The following is a 21,005-nucleotide window of genomic DNA, read 5'->3' on the forward strand; positions in this document are numbered from 1 at the left end:
AGACCTATCATTTTCAGTTTGGTATACTTCTGCTTTGGCACGCAATGCCATCTTTCTCCCTGAAAATCCTATCAAAGTCACATCCCCCAGAACAGATAACATTTCCAGGTAACATCCTTGTGGCCTCAGAGACAGCAAGACCATGGCTGACTCCTGAGAGGTGGATTTGATACATGGAGCCAGAGAAAGTGTTTGGATGTGGGGAGGGCTGGGGTGGCCTTACCAAAGCTGGGGGCACTGTGCAAGGTCATGTCCCGGATCACCCTCGTGCCAAAACAGGACCACATCAAGAGGAACTGCTGGGCCACCTTCTTCAGAGACCCTTGTTTCTTGGCAGCCACCTACAAGAGAGTGAACGGCTTTAAGAGTGGTTCACTTGACCTGTGTTTATTACTGTCTCTTATAAAAACAACATGAAGGCTTATGGGTCTCAAAGTTCAATGTTATAGAGCAATGGTTTCTGACTTGTTTTTAGCAGCAAAAATCCACTTTAAAAAATGAAATCTTATGTCAAGACCCAACGTGCACAATAGATAAAAGTGATTCTGACCTGACTGGCCCAGGGAAGGGAGACTTTGCCTTGCCTCCTGTGACCCCACCCCAACCCTGAGGGGGGCCCAGGCCTCTCCTGGAAACCCTAGCGCTCCAAGGCTGCCGAGGGACTCTCAGACTGCTCACTGTGGGACTCTGTATTACCCAAGTGTCATCGAGGCAAGTGCTGGGCTGCTGTACCCGGGCTGCACCTTCTGCTCCAGCTTACCAACCTTCACAACACACCGGTCCACCATGGTGTCCAGCCACTCGATGTAGGACTCTATGGGAGACTGCTCCTCCAGGAGGTGGTCAAACTCCTGATATACTGTCAGACAAAGGAGAACCCACACACTGTGCAGTTGTGTTTAAACAGAGATACATCTTAAAAGAACACAGGGATACAACTGAATAAAATAAATCTCTAAAGTCTTAGCAGGGCATTCAAGGATTTAGAAAACACACCACAACTTACCTTTAAACCCTGGCCATCCCATGTCACTTGCCATTGCCCCAACAAACCCTTCTTTTCTCAGGCAGGTCCCTCTGTTTGGACTGTCTAATCTGTCATGATCCAGCTGAAATGATCCTTCCACAAAATCCTGTTTGCCCTCCCATGCCACTCGTCAGCAGAACCGATCACTCGTCCTCTGTACTTCCACAGCACTTTATGACTGTATTCTACTTTCGCTGAATCACTAATAGCACTGTCTTGAAGTTAGGGGGGTATGTGTGTGTGGGGGGGTATGTCTGCTCCCTGTTAACTATTTTGTCTGATACCTTTGTTAGTTGGTACATTACCTGTGGTGGAGCTCGCTTGTGGGAGTGGATACAGGCACTGCTGCTCTCTCACTCTCTGCCCTGTGGTAGGGTAAGGAGCCTAACCAGCATCTCAGTGCTTGACATGTAGTAGATGCTTAGTAAATACTGGTGGAGTAAAGGAAACAATCTCTTGTCCTCAGTTTCCGCATTAGTAAAAGGAGGGTAATCTTAACACTTTACACCCTGTCTTCAGGTGCAAGTCAAATAACTGAATCTGGAAGGACTTGAAATCAGCGAAGCACTGTAGAAAACAGAAACATCACCGTGGTGATCGCTAATTCAAAGTATCTCTTTTTATTATATTTTTTTGTGCTTTTGTACGTGGAGCTCAATAAAATCAAACCACAATTCAAGATTTATACATTCCAGTAGTTTTCATTTACCTGAACATATTTTACTTGACTGATAACTCCTGCAAGAGGTCAGCTTCCAGGACCTGAAGTCATACATTTTAGAGTGAGAAAGGGCTTTAGAGGCCCATTTAATTGATCTGTCACATTTTATAGATGAAGAAGCTATGTCTTAGAGGTTAAACAACCCACTCAAAGTCCAAGGGTGAGTTAGTGACAGAGTAGGAACTAGAACCCAAGTCACTGACTTTATCTTTGGTGTTCCTTCATTCTTTACAACATTGTATGTGTATCTGAGCTATTGTGCTTCAATCAATGATGCTAATGATCCTGGTGGCAATGAAAGTGCTAACTGCTAACATTTACTGAGTGCTTGCCACCTGCCAGGCACTCTTCTAAAATGTTTTACATGTACATACTTGTTTAACCTTAGACAACCCCTAGGATGTGCATGTCATGAGTCCAGGACCTAGAATAGTTCTGGTACATAGTAATTGCTCAAATGTTTGTTGAATGAATGGATGAGCAGCCTACAGACGTAGGTACTATAATGACCTCCCATTTGACAATTGAGAAAATTGAGGCACTCAGAGATGAGTGACTTTCCAAAGATTTCACAGCTGGTGAATGGCAGAGGCATGTTTCAAACCTGACTCAAGTGCTTGCCTCCTAACCTCTTCTCTACACTAGTCCTACACTATGTACCAGGCACATGGCACACCTTATCTGATTTAATCCCTTTGCATTTTACCCATTTTACAGATTTGGAAGCCAAGGTCACAGAGCACCAGAGCCAGGGTTTCAATCAAGGTCTGTCGGGCATCCCAACCACAGTACCACTTAATGCTCATTCTAATCAGCATGCTCAAGTCCCAAAGTGCATTTTTTAACTTAAGGTAAATCAAGCAACCCTAGTCAGCATTTATATCACAGATGTGATGGTAACCGCTCCCCATACCTCCAAAGCAAGAATTTGCAGATTTGTCAATTGGTTGTAAGGTAAGGAGAGTGCAGCATAGCATATAGTTTTCCCCTGGTCCTATTCAAACTGAACTTCAGCCCAGCCTACTGTGTTTAGGGGCTCACATCCCAGCTGTCAGGGAGGAGCAGGGATGACACCTGTGTGCCAGGCCATCTGCTTTAAGGCTTGATGCCCTTCCTCAACCCTCATCCCAGCACTGCATCACACAGCATGTCCTCTTTGGTAAAATGCAACCATTTGTAAATTATGTGTTCAGTTTCTGATTTGCCATTAGCTGTAAGCAGTGTCCGTCTTATTCACTGCTCCATGCTCAGTGTCTAACACAGTGCTAGACCCAGGACAGGCACTCAGTAAGTACCAGCTGGGTTGAACTGAACCTCATCACTCCCTCCCTCTAGAAGAATAAAATCACAGACTTAAAGGGCAATACACTGCTCCCAGTCCAAGAGAGCATGAAGAGAAAGCCCCCAAAGGTTCTTTTTTGGAGAGGCAGCTGGTGATCTCTGTGCTGCTCCAGCAAAGGCTCAAAGCCTGGTCCCCAAAACAAGCAATGGTGACTGTATTTTTCCCTATGAGTCTAGGTCACATTGTCTTCCACCATGAAAGGTGCTGACGGGAGAAGAGAGGTAAATCTAATGCTGATAGGAGTGGTTAGGAAGTTGGATCACTCTGGGTTTCCACCCATCTGTTTAGTCCTGCACAAACACTGCCTCACCCTATGTGAGGCCTGGGGGACACTGCCATCAGGGGTATAGCTAGCACTGTTAGGGTGCGTATAGCCATGCTTTCCATTGCCTTCTTGAAGGAAAAACAGAACAGAGAGCATGATTGTAAGAACTTGGAAAAATCCTAGAATCTCTAAAGCTTGTTCACATCTCACTATTTTTGTCTCCTCTGGTCATGCACTAGTGCAGGGCAGTGACACCGAAACTAGACCTAGGTTCCAGGTCCAGCTCTCCTACCTTGGGAAAGGTTAACCAGCTCTCTGAGGCTTTTCTCATCTGAAATATGAGGGTGATAAGTGAATCTTCCCCACAGGGTTGATGTAGAGATGTAGCTCTGGGGTCATCAGGAAAGAAGCCTCAGGGAAGGTCCACATGGTCCAACGTTTCAGTTGCTCCATTTGCTTTTAATAAGAGGTCTCTAATAGGAACATCTTAGGGAACTTAATTTGCTTATAAAGGTGACATAAGGGACTGAGGGCTCTGAGAGGAGTAGGCCCCTTTTCTCGGGGAGACAGCAACTCTGCAGCTTCCTGAATGCCACTATTAGGGTTGTGGGCCTCACCCATTCAGAAGGTGAGAGCGCAGCAGCCGCCAGAGCTCCCACCTCTAGACAATCTCAGGACCGACCCTTCCCAGAGCTGATGGTCGGAGTGCAGACTCACCCTCCGTCCCTGCACTCCCTTTCCCCCAGAGACATAAGAAAAGAAGGCTGAACAAAGTAAGAAAGTAGCCAAGAGACTCTGGTCTAGGGGATTCCCCAGGCAGAGGCTGTGATGGGCTGTTGAGGAAGAGCAGAGCTGTGCTGTGGATGGTGGTGTTTTCTGGCCCTCTTATGACCTCTGCGGCTAAGAACAGCAACCCAAACACATCAGGATGATACTTGGAGCAGTATTTCCAGTCTCTGTTCACAGGGGCATGAACATGTGTTTGCAGAAGTAAATCAACATCCCCCTACTCAATCATCTACTGTGATTGAGAGATTCACCTGCCAACAGGTGGGCTGACTCCCATGACCCTCCACTGAAAAGCATGCAGCATGTCCACTTGCCTCCAGGCTGTCATACACTGAGAGAGGCAGCAAGCTTCTGTCCTTACTTGTTGATGCCACCTAGGGAACTGTGCTTGGCATCGAGAGTCACGAGTGGGGCCTTTTGCCTGACACTGTGTGCTGCCAAATACCCCAGAACCCATTTTCCCCAGCAATGCTGACTCATGTCCTCGTAAATGAACTAGTCCCTCCATCTGGGCCGACACATTTAACATGAACAACAGAGGCATGGGGTCCCAGGGAGAAGGACAGGGTGGGAATGCCACTTAATTATTCACCAGGATACTCCTTTCTTTTTAAAACAAATAGAAAGACACGCTGCCTGGTAGAGCATCTTACACTGGATAATGAGTTTCCGGTGCTCATCACGAGAGTCCTCCATGGTGTAAAGGGTTTGCTTGGTGATGCTGTTGAGGTCCACATTCCTCCAGTCTTCCAGCATTTGGAATGTGATGTCTGCACTGTGGATCACTGTGCGAGATGCCTATAATCCAATCCAATCAACTCATTAGTTCGTGGGTTGTTAGGTTAAAACCCTCCCTGTATTTTCTTTTAGTCCTTTTCAATGAATCTGCCTATGGTATCTTGCAAACTACTTTGTAATTCAAGAAAACTCAATTTCAGGAAATCAGTAGATGAGTCTGTAACTCAGAAGATTTGTATACTGCCTTCTCTGAGGCTCTCTCTCACATCTCTCTTTATAAGAAACTACTCCATGAAGGCCTGGTCAAGACCAAACCTGCTGTTCCCAGCCCCTTTGGTATTGACCCCATGGAACAATGGGATGAAGCCCAGAGAGCTGTCAGCCTCCTGGTGTGAGTGTGTGGGGTAAGAGCTCTGTGCTTAATAACCTGTGTGTCTCTAGTGCCTGAGAAGCAACAGACTTAGATCTAGGAATGGTCCCGCTACCCTTGGGCCTATGATAGATTTAACCCTAGAAATTTTACAATGTATATTTTTCATATTAAATGCATTCTGAAGTGGTTTATGGTCTAGCTTCCTGGTTTTGCTTTTTTATTTTTTATGTAACTATAATGATTAAAACAAATATGAATATTTGAGATGGAAGAAAAGGGAAACTCTTCCTTATGACTCAGTGGTTTGTTAATGTCTACGTGAGTGTGTATGTGTGTGTGTGTGTTTAACCGATGGCTTCTTGAGCAAACCCTCATTAGCAGAACTTAAATATGCAAGCTGGAACAATACTCGGAACAATACTTAGAATCAAGTTGGAACAATACTGATAAAAGCAAAGAAAAACATTTCCAGAATCATTTCCTTTACTTGCATGTTTTCAAAAATGTCTTTGGTAAAATGAAACAAGATCTCAAAGACACATGGACATTATTAGGCTCCTAATGCTTGTGAATTTCCAATCAAAGGTAAATACTGACAACCCCTTTCACATCTAGACTGTCCAAACACAGGTAAAATATTACTTAAATCACTGCAGAACTCTCTGCATGTCACAGAGGCCCAGAATATACAAATATATGAAAAATGAGTTGGGTCAGTCTCTAATGATAAAGAAAAGAACTGAATGTAAAGGTCTAAGATTCTGGATTCAAATATACTTAGTTCAAATTCTGGCCTTGCTGCTGACCGTTGATTGACTTGGGAGGGCAAGCAGATTAACCTGTCTCTTGATCTATAAAATGGAGACGTAATAGTACTTATCTCTTAAGGAGGGCCACTGTTGAGGATTCCTTGTGCTAATTTTGAAAGGTACATAGTTCAGGAAGCAAGAGCTCAATAAACAAAGCCACTGTCATGCAGGTTGGTTCTCTCAGCTGTGACTGCACTGACACCTCAGGGCCTTTGCACAGGGTGCTCCTGCTACAGGAATATTCTTCCCTCACCCTGCCCCAGCCACCCTGCCATCATGTGTGCTCCAACTTAAACACAGCACCTATGGAGAGGCCTTCTCTAATCATCTTATCTAAATAGGACCTAAATGCCCCATTATCCTCTATTCTCATTCTCTTCCCTTCATAACATTTATCACTTTTTTTTTTTCCTGTGGAGGACAAGTACCACTAAGCATAAGGGTCTGACACACAGTCGGAACTCAAAAGATGTTGTGGAATGAATGCCTCAGATATGAATGCCAAGTCGCTTGCTTAGTATATCCAAAAGGGCCTGAATATCCGGCCCTTGGGTTTAAGCATCTGGAGGTGAGTTTTGGGCTGGATGTTGTATAGTCTGACTTGCCTTGTGTGTGTTTAGGAAAGCTTGCTGGGATATTAGCTAAGATGTTTCATGGTGTTTCATTCCCAGCACTAATCCCCGTCCTTTGGCTAATCCAAGAATATGTCTCATAATTGTCCAGTAAAGATGAAAAATTAGTAACTGCTGATTAAATTACGCACTGTCTGTGTGGGAAGTGGAGTGTGCGTGTGCAAGTGGTTCTACAGCCGCCTTCTGTGTACATGTAGGTAAAAGCCTGTGATGCTCATACATGTACATTAAAGGATCAAAGACCCTCTTAAAGTGTGTCTATCCTATCTGTATCCTAAATCCATGTCTAGTTCCCTAATATGACCCAAGACCAGCTCTTCCAAGCTAGGGAAAAGAACCATAATAGATGCACTCTCAGAAATATGTCAGTGTTTCTTTATTTTGCTAATATTCATTTTCTTTCCTGAATCCCATTAATCTGTGAGGTGCTTCCCAATCCCAGAACAATGCCCAGGTGTGGCCTCTGTAACAGCATGAATGTGGAAGAGTTTCCCTCTGGTTTCCAAGTAACCCTCTGTGCCATTTATGCCAGGGGCAGGGCTGGAATAGGGAGGTTTGTGTGGGTGTAGTTGTACACTTTTTGGTTCCCGGCCTGGAGGCTTCCTTCAGGCCACTCTAACTAGAGACCTCTCCCTCCTCCTCTGACCTTGAATAACTAGCATCAACCCAGAACCAACAGTATAAGGGAGAGGTTACAAACCCAAACACAGACAGAAGGCAGGCAGGTGACATATGTGAGTGAGGTGGGCCAAGGGTAAGTGAAAGCAGGGGTGATAAGGTGGACCCTGCCTGCTGGAGAGTAGCTCATCCCAGCCAGCTGAGGACTGCCATGGGGAAATGGAGCTGTGGGGTTGCCAGCTTTCAGCGTTTTTCTACAGAAAATTTGGGTGTTTAGTTGTCATCTCCTAGTTTTAACTGTATTAAGTAAAAAAAAAAAATTTGGAACATATGCCAATCAAACAAAAATAATCTCACACATCTGAGGGCCAAATCTGACCTGCAGCCACCAGTTTGTCCCCTTTGTTTTAAGGTCCTTACTATTTTAATGAATGTTAATGGGCTGCCTTTAAAATAGCACCCAAAGTAATAAAATGCCTAGGAATAAATCTAACCAAGGAGGTGAAAGAATTATTCACAGAAAACTATAAACCATTGATGAAGGAAATTAAAGAAGACTTTAAAAAATGGAAAGATATCCCATGCTCTTGGATTGGAAGAATCAATATTGTTAAAATGGTCACACTGCCCAAGGCAATCTACAGATTTCATGCAATCCCTATCCAATTACCCAGGACATATTTCACAGAACTAGAACAAATCATAATAAAATTTATATGGAACCATTAAAGACCTAGAATTGCCAAAGCATTACTGAACAGAAAGAAAGAGGTTGGAGGAGTAACTCTCCCAGACTTCAGGCAATAGTATAGAGCCACAGTCATCAAGACAGCATGGTATTGGTACAAAAACAGACATATAGACCAATGGAACAGAATAGAGAGTCCAGAAATGAACCCACAAACTTTTGGTCAACTAATCTTCGACAAAGGAGGCAAGAATATACAATGGAATAAAGACAGTCTCTTCAGCAAATGGTGTTGGGAAAACTGGACAGCAGCATGTAAATCAATGAAGCTACAACACTCCCTTACACCACACACAAAAATAAACTCAAAATGGACCAAAGACTTAAACATAAGACAAGATACAATAAACCTCCTAGAAGAAAACATAGGCAAAACATTATCTGACATACATCTCAAAAATGTTCTCCGAGAACAGTCTATTCAAGCAATAGAAATAAAAGCAAGAATAAACAAATGGGACCTAATGAAACTTACAAGCTTCTGCACAGCAAAGGAAACCATAAGTAAAACAAAAAGACAACCTGCGGAATGGGAGAAAATCTTTGCAAATGAAACTGACAAAGGCTTGATCTCCAGAATATAAAAACAGCTCATACGACTTAATAAGAAACAACCAAACAACCCAATCCAAAAATGGGCAAAAGACCTAAACAAGCAATTCTCCAAGGAAGACATACAAATGATCAATAGGCACATGAAAAAATGCTCAATATCACTAATTATCAGAGAAATGCAAATCAAAACTACAATGAGGTATCACCTCACACCAGTCAGAATGGCCATCATTCAAAAATCCACAAATGACAAATGCTGGAGAGGCTGTGGAGAAAAGGAAACCCTCCTACACTGCTGGTGGGCATGTAGTTTGGTGCAGCCACTGTGGAAAACAGTATGGAGATTCCTCAAAAGACTAGGAATAGACTTACCATATGACCCAGGAATCCCACTCCTGGGCATATATCTAGAAGGAACCCTACTTCAAAATGACACCTGCACCCCAATGTTTATAGCAGCACCATTTACAATAGCCAAAACATGGAAACAGCCTAAATGTCCATCAACAGGTGACTGGATAAAGAAGATGTGGTATATTTATACAATGGAATACTACTGAGCCATAAAAACCGACAACATAATGCCATTTGCAGCAACATGGATGCTCCTGGAGAATGTCATTCTAAGTGAAGTAAGCCAGAAAGAGAAAGAAAAATACCATATGAGATCGCTCGTATGTGGAATCTAAAAAACAAAAACAAAAACAAACAAACAAACAAAAACAAAGCGTAAATAAAGGACAGAAATAGACTCACAGACAGAGAATACAGACTTGTGGTTACCAGGGGGGTGGAGGGTGGGAAGGGATAGACTGGGATTTCAAAATTGTAGAATAGACTACACTGTACAGCACAGGGAAATATACACAAAATGTTATGATAACTCACAGAGAAAAAAATGTGACAATGAGTATGTATATGTCCATGAATAACTGAAAAATTGTGCTGAACACTGGAATTTGACACAACATTGTAAAATGATTATAAATCAATAAAAAATGTTAAAAAAAAAAAAAGAAATAGACTCATAGACATAAAATACAAACTTGGTGGTTGCCAAGGGGGCGGAGGGTGGGAAGGGATAGACGGGATTTCAAAATTGTAGAATAGATAAACAAGATTATACTGTATAGCACAGAGAAATATACACAAGATCTTATGGTAGCTCACAGATAAAAAAATGTGACAATGAATATATATATGTTCATGTATAACTGAAAAATTGTGCTCTACACTGGAATTTGACACATTGTAAAATGATTATAAATCAATAAAAAATGTTAAAAAAAAACAAAACAAAACAAAAAACAAAAAACAAAAATAACCTCACACATCTGAGGGCGAAATCTGACTTGCAGCCACCAGTTTGTCCCCTTTGCTTTAAGGTTCTTACTAGTTTAATGAATGTTAATGGGCTGCCTTAACAGACTTAGGTTCCCTTCCTTGAAGTGTAAAATCAACAGAAATGCAAAAATTTATGTCTTCCGTTAGAACTACAGAGCTGTAGTGGGATCTTCCACTTTTACTGTGTATATACTCCTATTAGTTTTAATTTTTTTTAATAGTAAGCACATGTCACTTTCGTGCTAAAAAGAACAGAAATCTGGAAATAAAAAACAGGTGGTTTTGCATCCCACAGGCTGTATTTGGCAGTAGCTGAAGGCGTTCTTGACTGTCACAACCCAGGTAGTCCTCGGGGGTGGGTAGTCTCACTGGCATCTAGTAGATAGAGGCCAGGGACGCTACTAAACATCTACAACACACACGCCTCCCCACAACAAAGAATTATCCAGCCCCAAATGGCAACAGTGGCTGAGAAACCCCAATGCACTTAAGTGAAACACAAACTTGTGGACCTAGAACATATCTGAAAGGTTAAGGGGCAACTAACGTCAGAAAGCATTTTGTATGTTAGCTGAAAACTAGTGATTGGCTGACATTTCTATTTCTTACCTGTAGATATTAAAGATAATAGCGAGAGTGTATTATTAAATAGCCACACCCTGACAGATCCTCCCCAGAGTTACTGTGGATTTGCCCCTCATTTGCAATGATTTACCAGTAGATAGAACATAGGACAGCTACCTGGCAAAGGTGATTTAGTGATGTCTGCCGTCTCAGAATTTGGGAAAATCTTCTCGACACTGCAAGAAGAAAAGAATGAGTATGAAATATTTGCATTCTTTGTGGCCTCTCTGCAGGCAGATTTCAAGAAGTACCTTCCTTATTGCTTAACTTTGTCTCACTGTCCAACACCATTTTCTGCACCCACTGGCAAAACCCTGCGTTTGATTCTTTGTTCTCCCATTCGGACAGCTGTTTCCTAAAATGGTGATATTTGCAGTACATATTTCAGAGTTGCCCACACACCACACTGGCAGGTGTGAGAAACTGTGGCGTCAATCAACCGTGAGTAAGAGCAATTATTTACTTGTCTTTCATTTCGCTAATTGCAAGCTCAATCACTTCTTCCTATAAATAATTGCAGAAATCAAGTGGAAGCTTTGAAAAAGGCCGTTTAAAAAGTAGTATCTCTACTAGGAAACCTTGATTGAGCCTTAGTGGTGTGTGGTGTTTGGTGTTGCTTCTAGGATGGAACCCTGGGCAGCACCTTGAATGTGGCTTTGCATTCATAATCTGTCGTTTTTATCCAACGATCTCCATGACCTATTGTGTGTTCTGATGATCTTGTGCCCTTGGCTGACATAACAGGCTGATGCTTTGAAGTGGGGTGATCTCTTATCTGTAGATTTAGAAGTAGACAGGCCATGTGCCAGCCTAAGGTCTTCATCCTTAGAGTCATTCGGAGTGCTGTGTGTCTCCACTCCTTGCACGTTCTTGAAGTGCGCCCCCAAGGCTTCCTGAGAAGAGTGGTTACCTACAGGCACCCACAGGTGGCAGGTCCAACAAACCTCCTGGCAGCAGACTTTCTACAGGTCTGTTTTGCCAGCGTAATTAATGTGCGGGGCATTCTTCTCATTAATTTCTGAACTGGTCAAGAAACAGAAATTTCCCTGGGATTATTCTAATTTGTACTCAGAGCCAGCTTGGTTTGAAAAATAAGGCGTGGGGTAGAGGAACAGGGGGGTAGAATGGGGGGACAGATGAACTTCTAATTTTCTAGGCCGATCAATCGTTAATCCTTCTCCTTAATTACTTTTTCTTTAACTTTGTGATGTGGAATTTAGTGCTCATGAAAAGAAAAGAACTGAGAACCGTGAAATAAAGCAGGCTTTATCAATAGGTGATGGGCACTGCAGGCGGCCTCAAAGCACGTCTGAAAGGGCCCCCTGTGCCTGTGGAGAGAGGGTAATTTGATCTCCTTCATTTTCCTTGCTGGCACTTATTTTGGGCAAGAATGGCAAGCTGTATTCAAATGGGGCTTTAAGAAACATATATCTTAAAAGCTTGTTTTGCTTAAAATCATTTCATCTCTGTTTAATAGCACGTGTCTTCCCACAAGTACAAACGCATCGAGACAGAGAAACAGGACCAGTTTTCTCAGGCAAAACAAACACTGGGGAATGAGTGCTGATGCTCAGCAGAGAAAAGGTTCATGAAGTTATTGATTTTGCTTTCTCATTAGGCAGAGAGTTAAATATGGCAAGCCCTGAAGCCATTTTCTGTCTTCTGCTACCCCCATTTTGTGGGCAGGAGCTTTGGGGAAATCTCAGGTTTGAGTCAGACAGATTTGAGTTTGACTCCTGGCCCCTAGTTACCAGCTGTGTGGCTTTGGGAAAGTTTCTTTGCCTCTGGGAGCTTCATCTGTAGAGCAGGGATACTGCTTCCTATGTCACAGAGGTGGGTGAGGATTAAATGGGATAAGGAGCGTGGCAGTGATGAGCAGAAACTTTGGCCTCAGACAGACAGACCTGACGGCCAATCCTGCCTCTGCTGCTTACTCCCTCTCTAAGCCTGTTTCATTTTCTGTACAGGAGAGGTGTGCCATCCATCATAAACATTTTGTGAGGATTAAATAAGTTAATGCATGGAAAGTGCTAAGCATAATACTTGGTGTTTTGTAGGCATCAGTAAACAGTAGCTGTTACTATTATTTTATTAACAACCTACGTAAAATGCTTGGCACTAAAATGTTATCCTTCCTCTCACTCTGCTCCCAAACTCAGTACTTACATTCAAACTTGATGTTTCGCAAATTTTCTGGGAGGTCGTGGAGAGCCACTTTTAGCCATTCATCCAGCTGCTTGGCAAACTTTCGGATCACCTGAGTTAAGCTAGAAAGAGAAATGACACGTGTTAAGCACCTCATGTGTTGCCCAGTCCTCCCAGAAGGCCCTTACAGAGGACTTATTCCTCTGCTTATGTTCTGGCTGCAACTATTAAGTGCCACTGACAGCAGCAACCTCAGGGACAGAGCTGGCAGCTCAAGCCCTGCAGAGCACTGCTGGGTCTGAGAAGGGTGCGGACAGAATGTGCTCTGGTGCCAACGCTGGTCGACAAGGGAGATACAGAACACACAAGAGTGGGGAAAAGCCCACTGCAAGGCTTGGCAGCATCCAGAACTCCTCCTGAGAGCAAAACACCAACTTTCGTGTCTTTGAAGAGGCTTGTGGGAGGGATGATGACAGTGGGCAGCGGGCCTGAGAGGGCCATTTTACAATTGGCCCATCCTCCTCATGCTGCCTAGTCTTTCTGAGCTCCCCAGCCAGGCAGGAGCCTCGTCTGCAGCGTATCACCATGCCTGCCCGCCCAGCCCGGGCTCAGGTTTACTGAACTGCTTGCCTCTTGGCAGGAACTCGGAAGCAACTGCCTATTTTTAAACTGGCAAACAACCCTGACAAGGACCTTGAAACCATGTCAGATTTGGAAAGTCAAGGACTATTGGGGGGCAGGAGGTGGAAGGGGGGCTGAAGAGGTGAAGGGTTGAGAGGGCAGTCAGTTGCAATATGAGTTGGGGATTTAGAGTTGAGCACCATTTGCAGGCTCTCACTACCAAAAACAGCTGCTCATAGCCCTAGGTCTAGGGTCCTCCATGAGGTCCTCCTTAGTCATACTGGCCACAGGGACCTCTTCCCATGCTGACCATCCACACCATCCTTGCCTTCCACCAACACTGCCTACCCTGCCCTTGTTCAGTCTCTCACTGATTCTCCCCTAAGCTGGGCAGTTCTAGTGTGTTTCTCTGCTCACTCACTCTTTCCTTTTCCATGACAAATTCCAACCTTCTCCATGGCCCTCACACTTCCAATCCCCCAACACCCCCCCTCTCCACCAGCAGGTGGCATCACCTCCTCCTTCTCAGGGAAAACAAACCCCCAAAGAAGTCAGTATTCCACCATCTGCCTTCTTGGTGGATCAAGCAGCCAGCGCCATCTCTTCCCCTCCTGCTTTCTCAGGAACCTTCCATTACTGACTGCTGCTTCTCTTGTATATTCCACCCTGTCTTCTCTCTTGATCATTCCTCTCATCATTGTAATGTGTTCAAGAATGTCTCACCTTGAAAACAAAAAACCTTCTTACTTCTCTCTTTCTTCCACTTCACAGACATGCTTCTGCAGACGTCTCTAGACTCTCTGGCTCCTCTTCCTCACCTCCCACTCATTTCTCACCTCACTCCTGTCCCTCAGCCTACACAGCTCCCACCCAGGCAGCAAACTCCATCCGTGACACAAACCCAGTGGACTCATGCTGGTCCTCATCTTGCTTGACATCTTGCAGCATTTGGCTGTTAGCTCTCTCTGCCTTTTGGAAACGTTTGCTTCCCTTGGCATTTGTGACCTCTCCATCTTCTAGCTACTTCTCCTCAGTCACAAAGCTTAGCCCCCTCTACCTGGCCATTACTTGTCCTTCAGTTCTTACAAGTCTAGTCCTGGGCCCTCTCTTAGCACGTCGTGTTCCTTCCCTGGAGAGTTTTTCCATGCCCACAGCTCCAGCCACCATCTACACGCACTTTCATTTCTCTGGAGCAGAGGACTTCACAACTCCAGGCCAACTGTATGCGGGCCCATTTCGAAGGATACCACCATTTCAAAACCCCAAAGGCCCATCAAACTTAACGTGTCCAAACTGAATTCAACATTTCCTTGTTAGATCTGGTCTTTTCTTGTATTCCCTATTTCAGTGTGAGCTCTACTTGCCATGAATTTTTGTTTCCAATGTTTTTATTATGAAAAATTTCAAGCCTCTAAGTACCCATGACCCAGCATCAACAATTAGCAATACTCTTTCTTTTCTAGAGCACTTTAAGCAAATTCAAGATGTTATAACATTTCACCCCTAAAAGCTTAGTATGCATATCTGACAAGTTTTAAATGTGTATTTACATATGTACACACACACATACACAAACATTCAAAATCACCATGCCATTGTTATACCTCACAGAATGAACAGTAATTCCTTAATATTATCTAATATCCAGTCTGTAGTCAAATTTCTCTATTTCTCTCAAAGACATCTTTTAGTTTGTCTGAATCAGGATTCAAACAAAGCCAACCCATTGCATACAATATATATAACATTCTATTCCTTAAGTCTTTAAAACAAATTCTATTTCAGGCCATTGGTTTATTGGCAACATCATGTTACTTGTTCTCTGGAATATCCCACATTCTGATTTGGTTGATTTCTTCCTGATAGTGCCGTTTAACTGTTCACCTATGCTGTGTGCTTCCTGTAAACCAGCATTTAGGTCTAAAGACTTGATTAAATTCAGTTACAATTTTTTAAGCAAGAAAACCTCGTAGGTGGTCCCTGTGCATTGTGTCATGAGGCCAATGATGTCTGGTCGTTCCTCTATTTGGGGATCTAGTTTTGAGAGTTAAATAGTCTTCCCTTCCATTACCAAGTACTGCAGAGTTTATCTCCAGGTTACCTCTCAACCTCATCCAGTTTTCTCCTTACTTACCACAGCATCTCTCACCTGGGCCACCACAGTAGATTCTAAAGTCTACTCTGCCCTGCTCACCTCCCTACCTCCACCCCATCTTCTATGTTGTAAGAGGGATTTTTTCTAAAACACTTGCAATTCTCATTATTTCACCTTCTGATTAAAACTCTCCAATGCCTTTACATTATTCTTAGGATAGAAATCAAAATCCTCACATGACCCCCAAGACTCATAATCTAGCCTTGCTTTCTTCTCCAGCTTCATCTTGCACTTTTTTCCTTCATCCATGTTTCAGCTCCAGTAGCCTCCATCTATCTCGTCAGGGCCTCTGCCCTTAGCATCCTTCAATGCAAGAGCATCACACCCCTCTTCACCTATTCAACTCCTCCTCATCTATCTGATCTCAGACTAGACATTACTTCCACAGGAAAATCTTCTCTAAAGCCCCCTAGGCTAGCTCAGAGCCCCCGTTATTCTTGAAGGGCCCTATAGTTGTGATGGTTTGTTACTATATGCTAGCTTGTGTGACTGTCTGATTAATGTCCATCTTTCCCACTATACGCTCCAGGTAGAGGTCAGAGACTGTCTATTTTGCTTCTCACTGTATCCTTAGTACCTAGCATAGTGCCAGACGAGTAGGCACATAAGAAAAGTTTGTTCAGTGAAATAAATGAATGAGTGGCTCTCAATCCCCAACTGGACTGACCTCAGATGTTTCCCACAAGATCCTACCCAAACTGTTCCCCTTTTTTATCTCAGACCTCAGCTCCTCCTATTTTTCCCTAGCTTAGTCCATTCCCTCAGCACCAGCCCCCTTTGTTTCTCCAGGCCTTTGCCCTCCTCGCCAGGGCCTCTACACTTGCTGTTCCCTCTGCCTGGAAAGCTCCTGCCCAGACAGTGGCATGGATCCCTCCTTACCAACTTCAAGAGTCTGTTCAAGTGCTGACTACAGTACTGATCATCCCTGGTCTCCCTACTCTCAGCTCCTCCTACTATCTCAACATGGTTGATCCTGCCATATGTTTTAAATAGATTACTCTGGCTTCTGTGATGAAAATCAACTACCAGAAGGCAGGACAGAACAGGGAGATCTATTCAGAGGTTACTGCAATAATCCAGGCAAGAGAGTAGCCTAGATGAAGGTGGTAACAGTGGAAATGTGTGATATGGTCAGAGTAAAATATTTTAAAGTCAGAATCAACAGGATTTCTTGGTGAGTGGATGTCAATGTATCAGGGAAGAATGGAGTCAAGTATCTCTTCCCCCCTAAAAAAGGGGTATCTGCATCCCCCATGCCTAGGAGAGTGCCTGATACACAGGAGGTGCTTAATAAATGTTGACTACTGAGTGAACCAGAAGTACCACATGTGTAATAAAGCCAAAGTTCAAAAACAGTATCTGTTACTAGCACACTGGGTCCAACTTCTAAGTAAAAGACTTCTCAGAATATTTGATTGCTATTGGCAGAGGTCAAAATTCACAGGAGTGCCAGGAGTGACTGTTTTATGGCTGCCGGACCATTAGGAGGGTGGCTGGTAGTCCTCCACCCAAGAAACGTTGGCCACAGGCATTACTCGGAGCTGGAATGGGGGAGCTGGCTTTTGTGTGGGAGCAGGAAGTAAGCAACAGGACCACTGATGAGGCCTCTCACTTCATGCAGTTGTTTGATTTCATTAAGCTGAAGAAAATTGGAATTGGGAGGGATTCACTCAGAAAGGATTCTATTTTAGGACTCAGGCTTGGGGTTGCTAGACTTTTAGGAGTAACCTAAACATTTCAGCTACTCTGCTCTAGTCACTAATGAGCAGGTGAGGACTGGCCTCCTGATCACCTAGTTTAAGAGATAGCTCCCAGCCCTGCTCCACCTTCCTGTAGCATCAGATGATGTGATGCTGAACAACACCCCATCTTCCTGACATCTCTCCTCCGATGGATGGTGTACACCCTGCAGCCTGATCTCCTCCTGCTGACTGGTCCTCATTTCACTTTCTTGGCTCTTCTGCCTCCATTTTACTCCCCAAGTGTGTGACACACATTCTCCTCTCTTCTGTGCACACGATTCCCACATCTACAACTCCAGCTTCGGCCCTTCTCCTGCATCTTAATTCCACATTTGTACGTCCCTGAATGACCTCCAACAGTAATGCTAGTACAACAGCAAAAGCAGTGATCAGAGCAGCTACCTTTTAATAAGTGTAATGTGCCAAGCATTATATACTTCACCCACATTTTCTTATTTCATCCTCACATCAACCCTATGAAGTATGTACTATTGTTAGTCCCAGCAGAAAGGTGAGAAACTGAGGCTTAGAGAAATTATTTTATTTGTCCAAAGAGATGCAGCAAGTAATGGAAGAGCCAAGATTCAAGCTCAGATCTGCCTGGTTCCAAAGCCTGAAGCCGTAACCGTTAACTTACTGCAGTCTCAGACGATGAAAATTCCTGTGCTGTGCACATTGAGATTCCCTGTTTCTCCCCATTTCCAGACCAGTGCCTTCTGCCTTTCCGTCAGGGGCACTGCTACTGCTTCAGCATCTCAGGCTCAGTCCTCAGTCTTCTCTTTGCTTCTTTGCTATCTTCTCCTCCCTGATCATCTACCTCCTCCTCTGCCCCGCAAAACACACACACGTTAATGTACGCTCTCTTACTTCTGCTAAACCTGTCATTAACAACCACTGTGCTAAAGGTAACAAAAGGTAAAAAGGCCAAGTCTGTGAATGACCAATGTTTTTTATAAATCAGAGTGTGTATTCATGGTTATTCCTATACCATTATCACTTATTCACCTAAAAGCATATTTCAATAAGCCATACAGAGTTGGAAAGGAAGGTGTGATTAAATTAAGGATCTTGAAATGCAACTTGGATGTTATAACTAGGTGGACCTTAAATCCAATGACAGTCCTACTAATAGAAAAGTGAGACCTAGAGTGGGAGTCAATGTGAAGATGGAGGCAGAGACTGGAACAATGCATCTACAAGTCAAGGAATACCAAGGATTGATGACAACCATTAGAAGCTAGGAGACAGGCATGGAATGATCCTCCCTCAAAGACTCTGTAAGGAACCAACCCTGACACCACCTTGATTTCAGGCTTCCGGCCCCCAGAACTGTGAGAGAATAAATTTCTGTTTTTATCAGCCACCCTGTCTGTGTACTTTGTTACTGCAATCCTAGGAAACTAACACACTGCATGTGTTAACAAACTAACACCATGTAAAAGAAGGTACTTAAAACATCATTCATCACAGCACTGTAGTAGGACAAGACAGGAAACATCAAGACAACGGATTAAATCCAATACAGCAGAACAACATGCAGGTATAAAAAAGAAGAAAAAAAGCTCTTTATGGAACTGAGACTGATGTAGAATCCTCTCTGGAACAGTCCCAACAGGAAACAGATGCCACTCAAAACAGTAAAGTTTATTTATAAGGGGTATGTCATAAAGGCATACAGAGGCCTAAGAGAACCCATAAGGGAGATTGCTGCAACCGGGGGTTGGGCCAGCAGGTTCTCACCCACCTCCATGCCCAAAGGACAACCTGGAAGAGAGGCTGCCTGGAAGCAGCAGAACCCTGCAGACGGACGGATGTGGCCAGCGGAGGTGACCTCATAGGAAGGGAGGCATAGAGTCAATCTCCTGACTTCTCCCTCCTCCCTCCCTCCAACCTCCCTTCTGATCCCCCATCCCCACTGTTGGCTGATCTGAGCTGGAAGTCAGAGGGAAGGGAGCCCCATGAGATGCTCCATGTGGTCCTCCCATACCCCCTCACCTGCTGCAGGGCAGAGGCAGCACGGAGCACAGTGCAGTGCACATCTGGAGGGACACGGAAGCTGTTCAATAATCTCCAAGACTTTTTGTTTTTAACAAGGTACTGAACAGTATATATAGCATGTCACCATTCCAGTAAGAAAAATATATGCACTGGTTACATGTGCATAGCAGATCTGGATAGACCTCCAAGTAAATGATTATATTTGATGCTCTGGGGAGGGGACCTGGGTATCTGGGGAAGAAGAGTAGGAGGGAGACTTTTTACTGATTATCATATTATACTTTTTGAATTTTGAATGATACAAGTGGTTCAAAATGTTACATTTTTTATTTATCTTCAAAAATTTAAATAACATTGAATTTTTTAAAGTCCAATATTAATGATCTTTACAAGGGAAGCTCCCAAACAGTGCATGGTTATATTCAATAAGTGAGAAGCAGGAACAACACCTGCTAAGGTCCAGACATGAGGGGATATAAGAAGAAGTGTGCCCACCTGTCAGGTAACGCCTGCAGCACAGTGGGCATCAGCACTCCGGAGATAGCTTTGTAGAGGATGGAGTCACACACACCAACGATGTTCACCACCGTGGAGGAACCCAGCACAGGCAGCATGTGGGGCGGCATTCCTTGCCAAAAGTGCAGAAGGAAACTTTGAACCTGTATTGACCCACGGAGAGGAGAAGAACCGCGAGGTTACACGGGGCCCTCCCAATAGAGCCTTGGGATTTGGCCAAGGCCAACCCAGTCTGCAGCGCCATTATCTCCTTCCCTTGCAGCAGCAGAGGCCACTGCAGCCTGGTGTGGCTCAGGAAGCCCCAGAAGGTCCTCCTGTCCCAAGTCCTCCCTCTGCCCATCTGTGTGGCATGCCCACTGCTGGAGAACCACTTGGCCTGGCAGCCCGGGGTCTGCTCTGCCATGGGGAGAGGAGTAGCATGTTAACCATCAATCCCTTCATGCTTACTGTGGTCTGGGATACTGCTTTTCTAAAAGCCCAGAGCACTAGTACTTCTCTTCGGGACTGCTGGTGCCTTGGGAGCCCCTGGGTATTGCAAAAGGAAGAGAATAATGTGTGAGCTGCTGGCAAGAGGAATATGTCCAGAAGGGAAAGGAGTAGGTGCCACAAACAGAAGTCTCCTGATTCGATCTTGTGTGCCAGAAACTGGATAAAGTGCCAGGGCCCCTTTGTATCCAAATTTCACTGTCTTCCCAAAGAGCCCTTGGGGGGGCCTTGGCTGGTTGGTGTCATTATGCAATGTTAGATGGACAGGAAGCTACGAGGGCACTTCAACCCCAACCACTAGCAGAGCACAAATCTAGTAGGCACTCAAAATGGATTTACTGTTATTAGTATGAGGATAGTAGGACCTGCACCTATACCTTCTAGTGTCTGAGTTGGAGGTGAGGGAAAGAGCAGGGTGGGGGTGGAGGGATGAGACCAGATAAGGGAAGTAGAAGATGGTCATCTGGTGTGTATAATAACATTAACAATATCTAGACTTCAGCTAACATTGAGGAGTGGCTCATCTTAAAGTTAGGGAAAAGTAACTGAATCTGTGTGAATTCTTACAGGTGCGACTTGGTTCCTGGACTACATTATTTTCCTTTCCTTCACAGATGGGCACTCTTGAACCCCCATGTACAACACTGCCCACATCCCTGGTCCCCCAGATCAATCCTGATCCAATGCAAGAGGTAATTTAGCACCCTAGTCTGACACTTTGGAGGTGGTATTATTATCGGCATTAGCTTTATGTATC

At 44.1% G+C, this 21,005-nt stretch overlaps 1 protein-coding gene and 1 long non-coding RNA gene across 8 annotated transcripts in view; one reads left to right on the top strand and one right to left on the bottom strand.

The window, feature by feature from the left end:
* Positions 1-21,005, bottom strand: part of RFX4 (regulatory factor X4) — a 152,239-nt gene that overhangs the window by 34,414 nt on the left and 96,820 nt on the right. For all 7 annotated transcript variants that reach the window (XM_032493410.1, XM_032493409.1, XM_006193713.3 and 4 more), the window contains 6 exons: positions 19,742-19,905; positions 12,752-12,852; positions 10,703-10,761; positions 4,798-4,942; positions 765-859; positions 224-341 (listed from right to left, as the gene is read on the bottom strand). In XM_032493410.1, the coding sequence (XP_032349301.1) occupies positions 224-341; positions 765-859; positions 4,798-4,942; positions 10,703-10,761; positions 12,752-12,852; positions 19,742-19,905 (682 nt within the window). The remainder of the gene's footprint in view (positions 1-223; positions 342-764; positions 860-4,797; positions 4,943-10,702; positions 10,762-12,751; positions 12,853-19,741; positions 19,906-21,005) is intronic.
* LOC116667681 lies at positions 2,149-20,659 on the top strand. The gene is made up of 3 exons (XR_004324652.1): positions 2,149-2,572; positions 13,292-13,298; positions 20,647-20,659. It is a non-coding gene; the product is annotated as an uncharacterized LOC116667681 (long non-coding RNA).

This window comes from Camelus ferus, chromosome 12 (assembly GCF_009834535.1).
Source record: "Camelus ferus isolate YT-003-E chromosome 12, BCGSAC_Cfer_1.0, whole genome shotgun sequence".
Taxonomy (NCBI): domain Eukaryota; kingdom Metazoa; phylum Chordata; class Mammalia; order Artiodactyla; family Camelidae; genus Camelus; species Camelus ferus.